Source organism: Leptopilina heterotoma, unplaced genomic scaffold, assembly GCF_015476425.1.
Source record: "Leptopilina heterotoma isolate Lh14 unplaced genomic scaffold, ASM1547642v1 Lhet_10, whole genome shotgun sequence".
In the NCBI taxonomy this organism is placed as follows: domain Eukaryota; kingdom Metazoa; phylum Arthropoda; class Insecta; order Hymenoptera; family Figitidae; genus Leptopilina; species Leptopilina heterotoma.
The window spans coordinates 544,576-564,401 of record NW_025110813.1 but is presented as its reverse complement, the minus strand read 5'-3'; the positions used below and the strand labels follow the sequence as shown (position 1 = coordinate 564,401).

At 23.4% G+C, this 19,826-nt stretch overlaps 5 protein-coding genes across 7 annotated transcripts; 4 read left to right on the top strand and 1 right to left on the bottom strand.

Moving 5' to 3' along the window:
• Positions 1-21: 21 nt before the first annotated feature.
• LOC122498672 lies at positions 22-2,211 on the top strand. The gene is made up of 5 exons (XM_043606526.1): positions 22-316; positions 475-643; positions 993-1,184; positions 1,591-1,699; positions 1,834-2,211. The coding sequence occupies exons 1-5, from the start codon at positions 223-225 to the stop codon at positions 2,068-2,070; spliced, it is 801 nt and encodes a 266-aa protein (XP_043462461.1). The 5' UTR covers positions 22-222; the 3' UTR covers positions 2,071-2,211.
• A 603-nt stretch (positions 2,212-2,814) lies between these two features.
• LOC122498653 (cell wall protein DAN4-like) lies at positions 2,815-7,833 on the top strand. 3 transcript variants are annotated; one of them, XM_043606515.1, is made up of 6 exons: positions 2,815-3,042; positions 5,209-5,371; positions 5,635-5,829; positions 5,908-6,022; positions 6,298-6,904; positions 7,166-7,833. In XM_043606515.1, exons 1-6 carry the CDS (start codon positions 2,949-2,951, stop codon positions 7,768-7,770), a joined length of 1,779 nt encoding a protein of 592 aa, XP_043462450.1. In that variant the 5' UTR covers positions 2,815-2,948; the 3' UTR covers positions 7,771-7,833. The 3 variants fall into 3 exon arrangements, with proteins under 3 accessions (XP_043462450.1, XP_043462433.1, XP_043462442.1); XM_043606498.1 differs by having other exon boundaries at positions 6,298-7,833; XM_043606507.1 differs by lacking the exon at positions 2,815-3,042 and adding an exon at positions 3,468-3,683 and having other exon boundaries at positions 6,298-7,833.
• Positions 7,834-8,172: 339 nt separating this feature from the next.
• LOC122498646 lies at positions 8,173-11,337 on the top strand. Its single transcript, XM_043606487.1, has 6 exons — positions 8,173-8,223; positions 8,304-8,408; positions 9,557-9,701; positions 9,896-10,090; positions 10,281-10,395; positions 10,946-11,337. Exons 2-6 carry the CDS (start codon positions 8,321-8,323, stop codon positions 11,141-11,143), a joined length of 741 nt encoding a protein of 246 aa, XP_043462422.1. The 5' UTR covers positions 8,173-8,223; positions 8,304-8,320; the 3' UTR covers positions 11,144-11,337.
• A 322-nt stretch (positions 11,338-11,659) lies between these two features.
• LOC122498641 lies at positions 11,660-13,859 on the top strand. Its single transcript, XM_043606473.1, has 6 exons — positions 11,660-11,795; positions 12,135-12,243; positions 12,363-12,531; positions 12,702-12,896; positions 12,994-13,102; positions 13,512-13,859. The coding sequence occupies exons 2-6, from the start codon at positions 12,141-12,143 to the stop codon at positions 13,704-13,706; spliced, it is 771 nt and encodes a 256-aa protein (XP_043462408.1). The 5' UTR covers positions 11,660-11,795; positions 12,135-12,140; the 3' UTR covers positions 13,707-13,859.
• Positions 13,860-14,012: 153 nt separating this feature from the next.
• On the bottom strand, positions 14,013-18,684 carry LOC122498635 (serine palmitoyltransferase 1). Its single transcript, XM_043606460.1, has 2 exons — positions 17,508-18,684; positions 14,013-15,141 (listed from the first exon to the last, which is right to left on the bottom strand). The coding sequence occupies exons 1-2, from the start codon at positions 18,406-18,408 to the stop codon at positions 14,630-14,632; spliced, it is 1,413 nt and encodes a 470-aa protein (XP_043462395.1). The 5' UTR covers positions 18,409-18,684; the 3' UTR covers positions 14,013-14,629.
• Positions 18,685-19,826: the final 1,142 nt, after the last annotated feature.

Here is a 19,826-nt window from a genome sequence, read left to right as displayed (position 1 = left end):
TGATCTTAATATAAAAGCTGATTGGAATATATTTAACAAACAGTAGTTTTTGCATCTCTTTATCATTCTCTGTAAATAATAAATATAGTTCCCAATAATTTTACTCATTTCTATTTTTATTGACATTAAACGATTCAAAGGAAATGTTTATCTATTCATAAAATTTTACTATTTAACAAAATTATAATTTCTGACAATAAAATTTTTTTCCCCTAAAATAAAATGTGGAAAATGTGGAAATTTTCAATCATCATGCTAATTATTATTAATTTAATAGACTGCAAAGCAGTGGATGCTGAGAATTATTTAACAACTGGTAATTATTTAATTTTTAAAAATTTCTGAAACAATATTTTTTTGAAAAATTAATTTATTTATAAATTTAATGTATTTACTGACTTATGAATTTTTTAAATTTATTTATTTATTTACTAACAGTGCAAGAAAAAAATATTAATAACTATTTCTTTTCAGATTTTTTCCTTAATAATATCGAAAATTTGAGAACAAATTATTTATTTAAAAAGTTTTTAGAGCATTTCAAGAAATATTTGAAAAATGGAAATGCATTTCTAGGTATTCCACCAATGGATCCTTACAAATCGGGTCCAGTAAATACAATTTTGAATTCAGATGATATAAAGTAATTAAATTCTTTTGCTAATTTATTTAATTTTACTACAGCAAAAAATGTGTTAAAAAATTAATTTTGCTATTGAAATATCAAGGTATAAAAAAATTTATTTTACCATTTAAATTAACAAAAAAAAAAAAATTTAAATTAACAAAAACAAAAATTACAAATTTAGCAGGTATTTAAAGTTTAATAAAATAAATTCATTTTATTCCCAGTTTTTATTTTCCAGTGTATATCAAAAAAATGTTCAATAAAAAATTTCTATAATTTATTATTTCATAATGAATGTTTATAAATTTTTTAAAAAAATGTATTATATTTTAACAGTGAAATATTATATTTGAAAAATTTTCAGAGGCAATATTTCAATTAATAGTGTTGATATTTCTGAATTATCAAATTATCGTGTTACAAGAGCAGAAATTGAGGGACTAATAATAAAAATGGGTTTTCAATGGTCTAATATAAATGGAAATATTACTGCGTATGAGATTAGAAATGGAAGTTTTATGAATTTCATTCAAATTTTTGGATTTGGAGACGCAGTGTAATTATTTATATGGTACTTTAAAATTTTCAACTCGACAAATTTATGAAATTTAGAAAAAAAAATTAATTTTAACAAATTAAATTAACTTTCAATTTTATTTAGATATTTATTATTTCGTAATTCAATTTAATTCAATTATTTATTTTATTTTCATTATTCATTTTCAAAAATTCAATTTTGCATTACACATCATCTATAAATTTTTTTTCAATCAAAAAAGAAAATTCTTTAAAAGTGATTCCCAATTTTTAACGATAATGTTCCTGTTTCGTTAAATAAATAAAAAAAAATCAATGAACAAAATTTATTATCTATTCGCAATAGTAAAAAAGAAAAAGAATATAAAAATAAAATAAATCCCGAGATAAATATTGTTTATTGATTTATTTTTCAACATTTACAGATTTACTCTCAACGAACTGAATTTCAATGCAAATATTACTCTTGGATTGAAAAATATAAAAATATTTATAAAATCCGTAGAGTCACAAATTTCACTTGAAGATTTCGAGGTATTTCTTTTTTAGATATAAAAAAAAGTTTAAAAAGAAATTCTTACGTCTTTTTTTAAATAAATAAAAATAAACAATTAGGCATTGGTATTTGAAAAAAAAATATATAAAAGAAATTAATTTTCCTTTTTTAGTTCTTCACCGATGGTTTATATAACGATAGTTATATATCAAAAGAGATGTGCGCTGTAATTTCGCAAATGGGACCTGATTTTATTCAAAGTTATCAAACAACATTGACAACAATAATTAATGAAAAAATAACGAAAATAGTGGAAAAAATAATTGGCTACATAAGTGTCAATAGATTGAATTTCAATGAAATTCTTCAAAAATTTTCCTTCGAATCATTTTATCCATTTAGAAATTAAATTTAAAAAGAAAAATAGTTAATTTTAAAAAAATGTACTAAAAAAAATTAACACAATCGAAATGACGTAATGTTATAACTGAAAGAAAAAATTAAAAAAAGAACATGAAAAATAAATATTTATTCTTAAAAATAATGTAGATAATATATTATTTTTATAAAAAATAATATATTTTCGAAAAATAGTGTAAAATAATATGTTTAACTATATTTGTAAAATTAATGTAAACTAACGTATTTATATAAAAATAATGTATTTAATTGAAAATATATTTATTTTCAAAATGAATGAATAAATAAAAATCTACTTTTTATAAAAACATAAATATACAATGAAGTCAAAAATAAAATTGAGACCAAAAATAAAATAAAGGTTTTTCCAAAATTAGATGTGATTCTAAATTTTTTATCAGAATTAAATCTAAAAATATATAGTGTAGTGTCTAATTTATCACGGTTTCACAATGAATGATAAGAAGAATTTTGTAGTTTTTTTGATAAAATGCATTTCCAAAAAAATAATCTTAGAAATATGATGAAAAAAGACATTGACACGCTTTTAATTAAATATTAAAAAGTGCTTCAATCTTTCCACCTTCTCTAAATTAAATAAATTATCTCCATTTAGTGGTACCAATTACATCTTTAATTTATGGTATTTTCGAAAAACAAATATTTCCTTCTGATATAAAACTCTTTAAATGAAAAAATTTAAATAATTTCTAGTGCAGTAGTTTTCTATCTATCCACTCGATCGTACCTTTCGTAGACAGTGTTTTTTTTAAATAAATTCTACAACAATTAATCACAACTTTAAAAAAAATTTTTTTAGTGTTTTAAATTATCACATTGCATATTTTGCTAAAAAAAAAGTTCACAATGAAGATATTTTCACTAATTGTTTTAATTATCTTTTTAAGTCATCAAACTTGTGGAACAAGAAGAATAGTCATAAACAAATTATTAGCAAATGGTAGTAAAAATATTATTTTTATTAAATTAGGGTAGAGTGGGGTAAAAAAGCCACATTTTTACTTTTGATGCTGTAAAATCTGTACTTAAAATTTTTTTCTCAAATTTCCAATTGTTATTGAAAGTTTAGTTATTAAGCTTGAAAATTCTTGACGGAAATATTTTTTATCTCATGAAAAGACTAAGTTATAAGAGTTTTACGAAAGCGCTGCAAGTGGCTTTTTTGCACCACCTGGTGGGGTGAAAAAGCCACCCTACGATTTTAGCAAAACATGTTATCAATTTAGGTATTTTTATATTTTTCCTTTATTTATATGACAAATAGTCTTATTTAAAAAATATTTTAATAATTATGAAAGAGTTTTTAGCAAGCAAAATTGAAAATTATATTAAGTTTACCTGTTTTCGATTTGCACTGCCAATTTTTCGTACCTTTTTTTAGAAGTTCTCTTTAAGTTTCACCACAGATAACATATTTCGTTGCAACCGTTTATTCATTGTTTATTTTTTCAATGCACTAGATGCGACTGTTAAATTTGTCCGTCGAAAATTAACAAGACTGTTTAGTTATCAGAACTGAACCGATAGTCGCCTTCACTATTCTCTTCTCTCCGTGCACGAGAAATTTTGTAAAATAAGAAGGTTAGTTTAAATAGAAAACAAGTGAATTTCACAAAATATTCAATGGATTTTTTGCCCTGGCTTTTTTACACCCAAGACCAGTTATTAGAAAAGCAAAAACAAATTGTTAATTCAGTTCAATTTCCAAAAATTAACATTGTATACGTTTTCGGTATACTTTTCTCCTTATGTACAAACATTTACTTTTATTATTCGTTCACTTAATCAGATTGTAATATGTTTGAAAAGTTCACCAAAATGTTTTCAAAAAAGTAACAAAAAATTAAAATTACAATAAAAACAATATTAATCTAGGTACAACATTCAAACAAGATTCAAAAGTTGCGTATTACCTAATAGTATTTATATTCTAAACAGCTGATAAATCGGCTTAATAGTTTTTAAATAAAACTCAAATGGCTTTTTTACACCATGGCTTTTTCACCCCACTCTACCCTATTATAGAAAAAAGTTTATACCAAACGCAGTTTAAATGCAAAAAAAAGTTTATTGGAAAAAATTTGTAGAAAAAATGTTTATAGAAACAAAGTTTCAAGAAAAACAGTTTATGAAAAAGTGTTTATAGAAAAAAATAGTTTTTAAAAAAATAATTATAAAAAAATATACCTAATCTATAAAAAAGTGAAGATTTTAAAAGTAGAATTTTTTAAATATCGGGAATTAAATATGATTTTTCACGAAAATACGTACATTTTTTATTTCCGTTACAAATGTCGTTTAGATACGCTTTTTTTAAAAATAATAAAGCCAATCTAAAAATTCCATTGTTGGAAATAAAAAATTTATTTTCCCAAATCGTATAGTCTCTCTTGGTAAAATTGAATTAAAATGAAAAGCGAATAAATAAAATTTTTAATAACGTGTGTAAAAATACTTTTTAAATTATTTGTCTCTTCAAAGGTATAAATAAAGAGTGAATAAATATTGAAAGAATATTTAATATTTATTGAAAAAAATTATTTTATTAAAACATAATTAATAATAATTAATAAAGTTATTTTTCAGTATTTCGAAATACTAATAAAAACTATTTTTTATTCCCTATTTTGAAATTAATATAATAAAAAGTATTTTTTTTTTGTTCCTTATGTTGAATAAACGAGTAAACAAATAAAAAACAATAAAATAAGAAAGAAACTAATAAATCATTGTTTAATATTTAGTCAAAAATTTTACTTCTTTCATTTGCAATGAAATTTGATACAAAATTGATACAAAAATTATTTTTAACCAATTTAACGTATTTATAAACTAATTAATTGGTTCCTTTAAAATTTTAATATAAATTTACTATTGCATTTGCAACTTCAAGAAAAAAGAATTTCTATACAATATGCAATATTTTCTTCTTTTTGTTTCTTTTTAATTAATTTCCAATAAAGTTTTTAATAAAATTTTTAAAAAAATTTGAATTATCTATTAATTTTATAATTAAACAAAGAGTGAATAAATATTAAAAGAATATTTAATATTTATTAAAAAAAATATTATAGGAATAATGTATGGATTTTTTCTAAATTAACAGGACATGAGGCAGCACAAGATTTAATTGAAATGAAGTCTAGAATTCTAATTGAAACTATCAGGGATGTTATTAAAAATGGGAACAAACTATTGAAAGTTGGTCCTCTTGATCCCTTCAATATAGGATTTAAAAAATTCACAAATATTTCAACCGAAGAATATGTGTAATTTCATCTCATTTTCTTTTCTTCAATTTTCAAAATAAAATTTAGAAAAAGATTTTCAAAATATTTTTTTACCATTAATTTTATTGATTTATATTTTTATTATTTTTTTCTTTCAGTAAACTAGTAAATTTACTTAAAAAATATTTAATAAATTAAAAATGGTGTCCATCAAGGATTGAGAAAAAAATTTCCTGACTTTCCTAATCGCTGGACACCTTGAAATTAATAAATTTAATAAATTGACCATAATTTTTTTACAGAGGAAATGTTCAAGTAAACAGTATAAATATAATTGGTGTGTCAAATTTTAAAGTTGATAAATTGCAACTAAAATTACGTGATTTAATAATGAATATAAGTCTACATTGGCCAATATTAAATTTCAAATTCAATTCTTACAATATTGATGGTGCAGTTATGAATACCATGACTGTAAAAGAAACCGGAAATGCCGAGTAAGTAGAACAAAAAAAATAAATAAATAAATAAGTATAACGTATTTGAAAAAATAATATTAAATTTAATTCTTTCAGATTTCTCATTAAAGAATTGAAATTTTCAACACAATTTCCATTGAAATTAAGTATGAGAAAACAGCGATTGTCTGTAGTTGAAATGAAATCAAATATTTCTCTAAGCGAAGTGAAGGTGTGTATATATTTTTTTTTAATAAATATTTAAAAATGTTTATTTATTTATTCAATTCTTAATTGAATATATTAAAATTTTTTCATGGAATATATATATTATTCAAATCAGAAGAAAGAAAAATGAGAATAAAAAATATTTTTGTGCCAATTTTTTCATTTAATATTATTAAATTAATTTATAATTTAATAATTAAATATTAAATTATTAATTGTTTAATTTAAAACCAAGATAAACAAAGGATTGTTAAAATACATTTTTTTCTGAATTTACAGGTAGTGTCAATGGATCCTCTAAGTGAAGAAAGTTTGGCAGACATGTTTAAAGATTTTATCGAAGAAAATGTTCCAAATTATGTTGAATCTCTGCAAGAAAACATTGTTGGTGTAATAAATTCCTATTTAATGAAGAGTATCAATGAAATTCTCAGCAAAATATCAGCAAGAAAATTAATGCTACAATTCACAAAAATTTTAGTGAAAAATAGAGAAACGTCTAATTCAACTGTAACTAGTACAACAACTGCACCGACTCCTGCAACTTCAACGACTGATACGACTTTAACAATTGCAGCGAATTTTGCGACTTCAACAAATGCAGAAACTCCTACGACTTCAACAATTACAGCGAATTTTGCGACTTCAATAAACGCAGCAACTCCTACGACTTCAACAAATGCAGCGAATGCTACGGCTTTAACAACTGCACCGACTCCTGCAACTTCAACGGCTGCCACGACTTCAACGACTTCAACAACTACACCGACTCCTGCAACTTCAACAGCAGCCACAACTTCAACAACTTCAACAACTACACCGACTCCTACGACTTCAACGACTGATACGACTTTAACAATTGCAGCGAATTTTGCGACTTCAACAAATGCAGAAACTCCTACGACTTCAACAATTGCAGCGAATTTTGCGACTTCAACAAACGCAGCAACTCCTACGACTTCAACAATTGCAGCGAATGCTACGACTTTAACAACTCCACCGACTCCTGCAACTTCAACAGCAGCCACGACATCAACGACTTCAACAACTACACCGACTCCTACGACTTCAACGACTGATACGACTTTAATAACTGCAGCGTTTCCTACGACTTTAACAATTGCAGCGAATTTTGCGACTTCAACAAATGCAGAAACTCCTACGACTTCAACAATTGCAGCGAATTTTGCGACTTCAACAAACGCAGCAACTCCTACGACTTCAACAAATGCAGCGAATGCTACGGCTTTAACAACTGCACCGACTCCTGCAACTTCAACGGCTGCCACGACTTCAACGAATTCAACGACTGACACGACTTCAATGACTGCAGCGTTTCCTACGACTTTAACAATTGCAGCGAATCTTGCGACTTCAACAAATGCAGCAACTCCTACGACTTCAACAATTGCAGCGAATGCTACGACTTTAACAACTCCACCGACTCCTGCAACTTCAACGACTTCAACAACTAAACCGACTCCTGGAACTTCAACAGCAGCCACAACTTCAACAACTGCACCGACTCCTGCAACTTCAACGGCTGCCACGACTTCAACGACTTCAACAACTACACCGACTCCTGCAACTTCAACGAATGCAGCAATTCCTACGACTTCAACAAATGCAGCGACTCCTTCGACTTCACTGACTTCAGCGACTAATTCGACTCCTACGTCTGAAATGACTGAAGAATCTGAAACGACTGAAATGAGTTGCAATATTTGTGATATCATACATTCTTTCTCGTAAATCTTTTGTAAATAAAATGTTTCAGTTTAATAAAAAACAATTTATATTAATATTATTATTCTAAAGACAACTATTATTTTTTTGATAATAATAATAATAATAATAATAATATTAATAATAATAATAATAATAATAATAATAATAATTATTATTATTATTATTATTATTATTATTATTATTATTATTATTATTATTATTATTATTATTATTATTATTATTATTATTATTATTATTATTATTATTATTATTATTATTATTGTTATTATTATTTTTATTTTTATATTACACAACATTTTTTAAGTTTTCTAATTTATTATTCTAAAATCATTATAACAAAGGCGATATAAATCTTGAGTTTGATAAAATGATTATTTATATAAATGCTGATAAACTTCGCAAGAATTTCTCTTTTCTTTTTTGTGCATTTTCATTAGGTGTCAATATCCCTAAAGAGTAAGTTTCTTATCATTTATTAATTAGAAATAAATTTTATTCAACATTTAATTCAAAAAAAATTTGTTTTCACCTTATAGATATTAATCAAGATAAAATGAAACTATTATCGATTTTTATTCTGGTTGCTGCTTTAATTAGCAATCAATTAGAAGCATTTGAATCACAAAATTTACTGGGAAATGGTAATTATTAGTTTGAAGAAGTTATATAACTTCTTTAAACATAAGAATTAATAAAAATAAAAAAATAATGTTAATGAGAATAAAAATACGGATAATAATGATAATAAAAATGAGAACAATTTATCAATATCTACATTTTCCTCTTCTATAATAATAATCGTTGTATTCCGGTAATATTTTCGCAGTTTGAAATTAGGTAGTTGTTGTTTGTTTTTTGTTTCCTAACTTTTTAAATATAATAATTTTTCTTTCTAATTGGTTTCAATTTTAACATTAAAATATTGAAAATCATATTGAATTCTTGATAGAATTTTATCAAAATTTTTAGCAAATAATATTAAATTCTTTTCAGAATTTTATTTACAATTTTTTAAAATAAATAATTTTTTTTTTTTGTGGAACTTCCTGCTACAAAATGTAAATTTTTATAAAGCAGAATAAATAAATAAATAATAAAATAAATAATAAAATAAATTCATTCAAGAAATTTTATTAAAATATTGAAAATAATTGAATTCTTTAGAAGAATAGATATATAATATTAAAGGTTTCGACAATAATTATTGAATTCTTGTTCAAAAAATTTCTTTAATGTTTTGAATATAATGGAGTTTTTATAAAAATTGAAAAATTAGAAAATAATTTAACTAAACAAAGAATTTTTTTCAACTTTTTAAAATAATCCTATCTATTAATAATTATAATTAAAAATTTGATTATTGAATTTTATTAAAAAAAGTATTGAAAATAATTGAATTCCTGAGAAGACTTTTATTCAATTTTTTAAAAATAATTGAATTGTTTCGAAGAATTTATTAAAATTTTAGAAAATAATTGAATTCTTTCTAAAAATTGTATTAGTTTTAAAAAATAATTGAATCCTTTCGTAAACTTTTATTAAAATTTTTGAAAACAAAAATGATTTTAAAAAGTAACAAAATTAATAATAAATTAAATAAATATAGAATATTAAAAATAAAAAAAAAATTGAATCTCTTTCATAACAATTATTAATAGTAATATTTTTATTCTCATTTTTGATATTAATATTAGAACTTTTCCAATCGTTTAACTCTCGTAACAAGAATATTCAATTCGAATATATCGAAATAGTAATCGTACTTTCTCCTTTATCAATAATCATTTAGAGAATGGAGTGAATGACAAATTGATTAAATTAATTGAGAAATTTAAGGATATTTTGAGAAAAGGAAATGAGTCTATTGGACTACCTGTCATGGATCCTCTCACAATCAATCATCATGAATTGCCAATGAAATCAGAATTATTTAGGTAATTTTCAATTCATCAATCCTTTTTAAGAAGTAAAAAAAATAAAACGCAAAAATTGCTTTTTCTTTAAGGGCATTTGAACCTTGATGACGTCACACATGCTTTGCACAACGTGTAACGTCATCAAGGTTCAAATGCCCTTAAAACAAAATCAAAAAAAAAATAATTAAATTATTTTTTCCCCTCATTTCCAGCGGTGAAGTGAAAATTGACAATTTACAACTACTGGGACTGTCAAATTATAATGTTATAAAAGTTGATTTAAAAATAGTTGGCCTTAAACTAATTTTGGGTCTTCATTGGCCAGGATTAAATGCAATTATCAGTAATTATAATATTGATGGTGTGGCACTTAAATTTATTGACGTTTATGGAAAAGGATCCTTGAAGTGAGTTTCGAGAAAGAAAAAATTTGTTTCAATGAATTAGTGAAAAAAATAATGAAATATAAAATTAACAAAAAAAATCTGTTTTAATTTTCAATTGCGAAAAAAATTCTATTCATATTCACAAAATAATTTTTTGCCTTTCACATTTATTATTAATCTAAATAAATAATTAAATTCCATATTTTTGCAGAATGAATCTGAATAATTTGAATTTCACCACGACTGTTAGCATTAGTACAAATAAAACAGACAAAACTTTATTTATCAAGGAAATGAAAAGTGAAGTTGCTCTTCAAGACTTTCAGGTAATTATTTTATTTTTTATATTATTCATTGTATTATTTTTATTATTTGTTTACTATATATTATTTATTTATTCTATTTATTATTTTTTAAAGTAAAGAAATAAAAAACAAAAATCAGAAAGCACAAAAAAAATGAAAAAGCTCATTGGTTCTTTATAGAAAAATAATTGTTTATAGTTATATATAATAATATAATAGTAATATTATTAATAATAACAATAATAATAATAAAATAATACAAATAATAATAAATAAATAAAAAACAAATTTAATTTAATTTATAAAAATAATTATAAACAATTGTGTAACTTCATTTATATAATTGCATAATAGTTAAAATTATTGAGTAAAAAAATTAATAAGAATTAATTCATTAATTTATTAACTAGCGAATTAATCGAATAATTATAGTTTTTGATTACTTAATTTTTAATTAATTAAGAAATTTTACTAATAAGATAATATTATAAATCTGTTATAATATTATTATTAACAAACAATTTTTTTGCACATAGTATTAATTTTTGCAATTTTACGTAATTTTTTTCAGTTCTTAATTGATGGACTTTACAATGATAAGGATCTATCTGATATGACCAATGCTATTGCCACCGATTTGGTACCATCTGCAATTAAAACTTATCAAAAAAAATTAACTGGCACAATAAACAATGCGGTCACGACTAGAGCCAATAAAATATTACGTACAATGACACTGAAAGATTTGTTGGGTCTCGTAAATGGATAAAACAAATAAAAGCCCCCAAAATTTACCCTAATTTAAATTTTGAAACAATTTTCATTAATCACAATATTATAGAATAGTTATATAGAAATTTAATTGCATTCAATCATTAATTGTACCAAACGAAAAGAAAATCATTCAAACTGATAAAAAATTGTCATTCATTACACACAATAATAAAATAGTTAGAAATTTAATTGCATTCAATTATTATTAATTCTATCAAACGAAAAGAATTTTAATTTTTTTAAATAATAATTAATTGTCATTATTAATTTGTTGAATAAAATAAATAAAAATAAAATAATAATTTTATTATTTGATTACAATTTTAATTTTATACAATATTATTATATAGAATAAAATTTAATTATTGTATAGTATTATTGTTAAACTTTTTTTTGCGTTTAAAAAAAGAAACAATTTTTTCAATATCAGTTCCGCTGATAAAGAAATAGCTTGCGCAAATTCGTTATCGCTAGCATGGTGTGATCTCTATCTCTGATTTAAATTGGGTAAAATTCTAGTTTTTTTTTAAGGAATAGATTGTTAGACAAGAATCGAAGCCAATAAACTTCAATCAGATAATGAAATTTCTATAAAAGCTATTACACCATTGCAGAAAATATTTAGTCTTTCCTTTAATTGACATTAAGTAAGTACAATTTAATTGAAAAAATTTTTTTTTGAAAGAAAACTATAAACAAATAACTCAATTTAATAATTAAGAATTAATCATTAAGATTATTATCTAATTATAATTTTTTACGAATCTTTTTAATTTAAAAAACAGCGTTAGGAAATTACCTTTTCAAAAATGTTCTCTTCTGCGACAAAAGATTTACTTTAAATTAAAATACTTATTCTGGATAAAATATTTTTCTTTCAATATTAAGAAAATAAAAAAAAATAGTAGTAAATAGTAAAATTATCGATCGAATAACAAAAAATGTTTAATAATATTAATAATAAAAAAATATTTCCCTCCCCCCAGCAAAAAATGAAGATACAAATTATTATACTAGCGACTGTTTTGATCAGCAGTCAGGCAAAATCAATTTTGGATGTTTCTAATGAAGTTGATGTCAATTTGTCACCCGAAGGTAATGAACATAACATAAATCTCTACAATTTAAAAATATATAGTAAATACTATAAAATATTTTTCTATGAACAAATAAATTAAAAATAAAAATTAATTTTCACTTTTCTACATTTTTAGATTTAAATAATCCCGAGAAGAAATTATTCGAATACAGTTTAGATTCAAAACTCGAGGAAATTAGAGATATTTTAAAAAATGGAAATCAATCACTGGGACTACCCGTTTGTGATCCATTTAAACTAGATCACTGGGAGGAAAAACTCAATCTCTTTAATGGCTCAATTAAGTAAATAAAAATAATTCTCATAAAATACAAATTTAAAAAAAATTCATTTTAAAAGAAATTTCTCTATACTATCGAATTTTTATTAATTATACTTTGTATGCAATTTTATATTTTTTGTCTCAAATAATTTGTTCTTTTTTTGTAAGTAAAAAACGAAATTTTTTTTACAGAGGTTCGGGATCCATTGATAATTTAATATTTACCGGACTTTCAAGTTATAAAATAATAGAAAGTGATGTTTCAATATTCAAGAGAGCAATAAGTCTACAACTAAAGTGGCCTCGTTTGGAAGGAATTTCATTTTACATTATAAATGCATTTATAAAAAATAAAATGATTGAAATTTACGGAGGAGGAGATTTTCAGTGAGTAGAAATTTTAGTTTTCCTGGTGATAAAAAACAAGGAACAAATAAATTTTATCGATCTAAAAATAATGATGACAATCACAATTATTTTGTAGAACAACCACTGAAGATTTAGTATTTGATACTGTCGTCTACTTTGGTTTGAAAGATGGAAAAGTGTACATTAAAAAAATGGATACTCGAATTTCCCTAAAAAATTTCAAGGTTTGTTTCGTTAATTTCAAATTTTTTTTTTAAATAAACAAATGAAATTAAATAATTATCTTAACTTTGAATTAAATACATAAAAAATGTATTCAATTGAAAAAAAAATTATAATTTCATTTTCGATAAGTTAAAAACATGTGAAGCTGAAGTACGCAAAGTTTTTAAAAATGGAAAAATATAGAAACAATTTTTTTCCTTAATTCATCTTCATTTTTTTAAGAAATTAATATTTTCTTAGAGGACAGTTATCATCAAACAATTTAAATTTAAAGCAAAAGTAATAAATTATTTTTTAGTTTTCGTTTTTAAAAACGTTGCTGACTTATTAAAATAATTTTAATGTTTTTTTTCCAATTGCTAACGAAAGGAAAAAAGTTAATAATAGAATAAATTTTTCAATTCACAGTTTACTATCACGGGATTGTACTACGACGAAGATGTTTCAAGAACAATGAGTATATTTCTCACTGAATTCGTAAAACAAGTAATTCGTGATAATCAGAAAAATTTAGTGAACGTTGTCAATAGTTTTATAATGATCAATGCTAATAAATACTTGAGTAAATTGACTTTTCAAGACTTATTAGAGCTACTAAGCTAATATTTTCATTTTCTAATCTAATATTATTAAGATAGATCACCTACGACAATCGTTGACAAATGTAAACTACTGGAATTATTTTTAAAGAATATTTTATCTTAATAACTTATATTTACTATTTTTATCAGCGATAAAAAAGAAACATTGTAACATTAATTTATTTACTTTTTTTATATTAATCTATACTAATTGTATTAATTTATTTCTCAAAATAAAAGAATAAAAATGCAAATTTTTTTTTTTGAAATCTCAGGTGTGAAACTTAACTTTGTGATAGAACATGTGAAATTATATTAATTCACTTGATTAGAAAATATTAACAGTATTTATTCTAATCCTATTTACAAAAAAATTTCATAGCTGTGTATACATAAATTGATTTTACAACAGTCGATATTGATAATTGCTTTGCATAATAAGTCTCTATAATATAATCTGCCCTATTAATACTGAAATATGTCCTTTTAAAAATGTTAATTTTTGTGCTTCTATATTTGAATCACAAGTTCCTTAAATTCATTTCTTTGTAAATATAACTAAAAAGAGAGAAATCACTTGAATCAAATATGTAATTCTTAAATATTTCTATGAAGTAAATATTTTTCAAGCAAATATTTACAACAGAAGAAGTATCTTTTTAAAATTAAATATTTTGAGACAAATAATGCTTAATTACAATTTTTTTCAAGTTTTAAAAAAGTTGAACTATTTAAGCGAAGTTATTTTCAAATTTTAACTTTTTGGTAAAATGTGTAAAATCGTTAATATGGAAACTATGGTAGTATATTTATTATACCATAGTTACTATAGAAACGAAAATAGTACGATAATTACCATAATACTACTATAGTTATTCAACTATAATAATATTATAGAAACCAGTACAAAGAACAGTTGAGAAAAAAATGAAATAATAAAAATAATTATTTATAAAAACCTAAAAATTGTTCCGAGCAATTCTTCAATGTCCTAAGGGCAAATTGAATATCCTCCTGATTTAATGTCGAAGAAATGCAAATTCTCAAACTTGGTCTTGGCATTTCTCTCTCGGCTTCAAGATAAGCTGGTACGATAATTGCCAAATTATTGTCAATACATCTCTTTGAAATTTCATTGAGAATTTTCATTTCCTCCAGAATTTCCCGTTTCTCCTTTAAATGCAAATGCTTTACTGGCGATTTCTCATAGCTTGTACATTCAAAATACTCCAATTCCTTTAGTCCTTCGTCAAATGATAAACAATTTCGCTTCAATTGTTTGAAAATTTCAATATTTCTCTCCATTATGTCGAGTGAAGTAATTGCTGCCGTGGTTAAAAGTGGTGGTAATGATGCCGAGAAGCAATAACCAAGTCCCGATAATCTGTGATGTTCAATTATAAATGATGTGCCCACGCAAAATCCACCAATTGAACCAATGGACCATTCCAGAGATGCTGCATTTTTTGGAGGGAAAAAATTACTATTTTTAGAGTATGTTATTTTCTTTAGTGTACACAGGCTTCGCACTTGATAATTATAATTTTAAAAAAGTAGCAAAACGTAGCTTTAAGAATGAAAAAAAGTAGTAAAAAGTAGCTACCGAAAAAATTTAATTTACGACTAAATAAATTCATTTTTAATCGAATCACAAAAATGTTATTCTGTATTTCCCTGATTTCTATTAAAAATATTCACTTTTTTTCTTATCTAACTTTAATTCTAAATTTTTAAAAGTAAAAAATGAATTCTATCAAAAATATTCACTTTTTTCTTATCTAACTTCAGTTCTAAAGTTTTGAAAGTAAAAAAATAGAATTATTTAAAATATAAAATTCGCCAAAATTTCCAATTAATTGGAAATTTAATTAATCTTTTTTAATTATTTTTGGGAATTTAACTAGTTCACAAATTTTTAGTTACAATTTTTCGAAAGATTAATTATTCTTTTTCATAATCTTTAAATAAAATATTCAAAACTTGAATAATGTTTGTTAAATAAATATTTAAATTAATAATTTAATAAGTTTTTAAAATAAATATTTAATTATTATTAGTTTTACAAAAATTTAAATTTTCAAAGACTTCAATTTAAAAATCTTTTGAAATTCAATTATTTCTGAAAATTGTTACTATAACGTTTCTAATATTCAATTATTATCTAAAATTTTAACTGCAATTTATTATAAAATCAATTCTAGTCAGAAAGTTTAAAGAGAATTCAATTAATTAAAAACAAAAATAAATAATTGAATGAACAATTAATTATTTCGAAGAATTTTATTATTTATAAAAATAATTAAATTCTTTTATTATTTATGAAAATAATTGAATTCTTGCAACGAATTTTAATAATTTTTTTTAATGTAATTAAATTTATGCAAAGAATTTTATTATTTATGAAAATAATTGAATTCTTGCAACGAATTTTATTAAATTTTTTTTAAATAATTAAATTTCTTTGAAGAATTTTATTATTTGTGACAGAAAGTGAATTCTTTCATAGCTTTATTAATATTTTTTCAAAGAAATTTAATTACAATTGTATTAAAAATATTAAAATTCTTATAAATAATTTTTATTAAAATCTTTTAAAAAAATTGCCTTCTTTCAAAGAATGTTATAAAAATTGTTTTAAATAATTAATTTCTTTCAAAACAATTTATAAAAATTATATTTTCAATGTTTTCAATAACTGAAGTTTTGGGAAGAATTCTATTAAACTTTTTTTTAATAATTGAGTTCTTGGGAAAAATTTTCTTCAAAATTTTTGAAATTAATTGAATTCCTCCCTTTTTTTCTTATTTAACTTCAATTCTAAATTTTTTAAATTAAAAAACTGGAATTCTTTAAAATATAAAATTTTATTCAACAAAATTGGACAAAATTTCCAATTAATTGGAAATTTAATTCAATCTTTCTTAATTTTTTGCGGAAATTGAACTATTTTCAAAAAATTTTAGTTACAATTCCTAAATAATTGAATTTTTAAAAGAATTCTATTAAAAATTTTATAAATAATTGAATTCTTTCAAAGAATTTTATTATTTATGAAAATAATTGAATTCTTGCAAATAATTTTATTAATTTTTTTTTTAATATGTAATTGAATTTCTGGAAAGAATTTTATTATTTATAAAAATAATTGAATTCTTGCAAAGGGGCCATTCAAGTATTACATAAGCATAGTTTTGAGGGTTTTAGACCCCCCAAAGAATTTTATTAATTTTTTTTTAAAATTGAATTTCTGTGAAGAATTTTATTATTCATGAAAATAATTGCTTGCAACGAATTTTATAAATTTTTTTAAAAATAATTATATATTTCTTTGAAGAATTTTATTATTTATGAGAATAATTGAATTCTTTCAAAGAGTTTTATTAAAATTTTTTTATAAACAATTTTTATTAAAATCCTTAAAAATAATTGACATTTTTCAGAGAATTTTATAAAAATTGTTTTTAATAATTAATTTCTTTCAAAAAAATTTATGAAAATTGTATTTTAAATAATAATTGAATTTTTTCAAAGAATTTAATTTTATTAAAATTTTTTACTTAAATTTTTAGAGAATTTAAAGTAGTGCCAATTTTAAAAAAGAAGAAAAATGTAGCTTTTAGTGTCACAAATCTAAAAAAAAGTATCCAAATAGTAGCAAATCGTAAAGAAAGTAGTAAATAGTAGGATTTAGTAGATGAGTGCGAAGCCTGTAGTATATTTTTTTTTTAAACCAAAAAGAACGAAAATTTTCTTTCTTATTTAAAATGAAACAAATAATTTGAAAAAACGTACCTATTTTTAGTTAGATGATTAAAAATCTTACCCATTATCATATCAATATCCTCCTTGGGAACGTCATAATATTCCGTGACTCCTCGTCCATGAATTCCAAGTGTGCCAAAGGAAATTGATTCATCGATAAAAATTCTCAATTTATATTTTTTACAAAGAACGACAAGTTCTGGCAATGGACAAATGCAACCTGTATTCATATAAATTCCCTCAATAATCAAAAATCGTCGGGTATTCGCCGCTTTCTTTGGATTTCGTTTATCAATTTTCTCCTGTTCCATTAGAAGTTTCTCCAAATCCTTCACGTCATTGTGCTTAAAATATTTGACATTCGATCGTGATGCGTCCAAGCCTTTTTGTATCGAGAAATTCACCATTTCATCGACAAAAACTAAATCCTTTCGTTTACAAAATGCCGGTATTGCCGAGGCAATTGTACTAAATCCATAAGAATAAACAACAGCCTCCTCCATATTCATGAATTTTGCTAAACGCTCCTCTAATTCAAGATGAACGTCAACTGTTCCATAAAATCCACGAGGTCCACATGAACCAACTCCATATTTTTGTACAGTAGCCACTGCCTTCTCTTGAATTTCATTATTGCCAACGAAACCTAAATAATTGTGTGTAGCAAGATTTAGACAATCATTGCCGTCAATTGTCATTCGTTTACCAGCGAGAGATGTCACACTTTTTGGCGTTAACGAGGGATGATCTTTCGAATTTTGTGGTACTAATGGTTCGGGTCGCCATTCTGATAATTTTCTTTGCACCTCTTCTTCAGAGGGTTGGTTTCGATTCACTCGCTGTCGTCTTTTTGAAATAAACCACGCAACCCAGAGAAAGATGAATCCTTGTAAAATTATATGATACGATGGTATTTTTGATAAAATATCAATAGATTGAAGTTGAATGAATTTTGCACTCATTTTTACAGACAAATTATTTAAACGATTTAAACAAGAAATGTAAAATATCAACAATACACGTAATTTTGAGGTTATACTATAGTCGACAAGACAAACTAATAATTATGAAACAATTCTTTTTACTTGTCTTTATAAATGTCCTATTTTAGAATGATAACATTTGTAGATAAAAGTATTTTATGTTTATTTTAGCCTTGGATATTTCACTTTTTCTTGATAAATAAATGACATTAATAAATAATACCACGAGGAAATTGAAGTTAGTCACATAAGAAGGTTAGGTTAGGTTCCCCAGAGGGCACCACAATCGCAAGAAATTCAAATTCTAGTTTTCCGAATTTAGAAAATCAATTTAGTCCAAAATTATTAATTCAAAACAAAAAATTAACAATATTCTTTATAATCTAAATATTTCCCGAATGAAAAATTTATTGGGAAAGTTATATAGTTTTTATCATTTTTTCAAACATTGTTTTTACTTCAATTTTGAATATAACCGCAAGCGCGCGTGCGCAACATTCTCCCATGTTGTACTTCCGGTATCCGGCAGACGCCCTACCCCTATTTTGTGTCGGTGTATTCGCTAATGTCACAAAACAGTTTTATATCAAAATTTTCAAGTATTCTCATATCGTTATTATTGTCCAGCTCTTTTAAACATTAGGGATAATTGTTTTGCATCATCTGCAAAGTTTTGACACACTTTCGGTGAGTAAATAATTGTATTATATGTTTAAAAGAAATTAATGTTTTCACAGCCGCTAGGTTGCTTGTACAGTCACTTTCAAAACGTTTTTACCTGTTACAAATAATTTCTCCCCTTGACATTTAATGTTTCATTCCTAAGCAAGAGTTTGTTCAATATTTAAAAGGTAATTGGATTTAATTTGCATTTGGTAAATAAATAAATAATAGTACTTTTTCTACTTGGTTGTAAGCGGTAAAGAATATTTATTCCCCACCTACTGTGTCTGAGTCATGCTTTTCGTTTGACATATGCAATCAATTGTCAATAATAGTGTGGTAGGTCAACAATTAATTCCCTTTTTCTTTGTTTTTCACTGAAAAATCGATATAAAGTTGTTGGAATACAGTGTTTTATTGAATATGTCCATTTTTTTAGGTTTCACACATTTGCAATATATTTGAGGTTATGAAATAGTGTATTTATAATATAATAACGAAAATTGTTATCAATCCTGTTTTTCTGTAATAGCCTTAATTTATTTTAAAAAAACAATAATATTTTACAATATTTATGTGTTAACTATTTAATTTCGAATTTAATCTTCATTGGATTCTTTTTTTAAACAATTGATGACATTACAGTGCTTTTGTTGGTCAATTTTCTAATTTGAGAGATTTTTAAATTACAAACACAAACAAAAATAATAAAATATATTTATTTACATCAAATA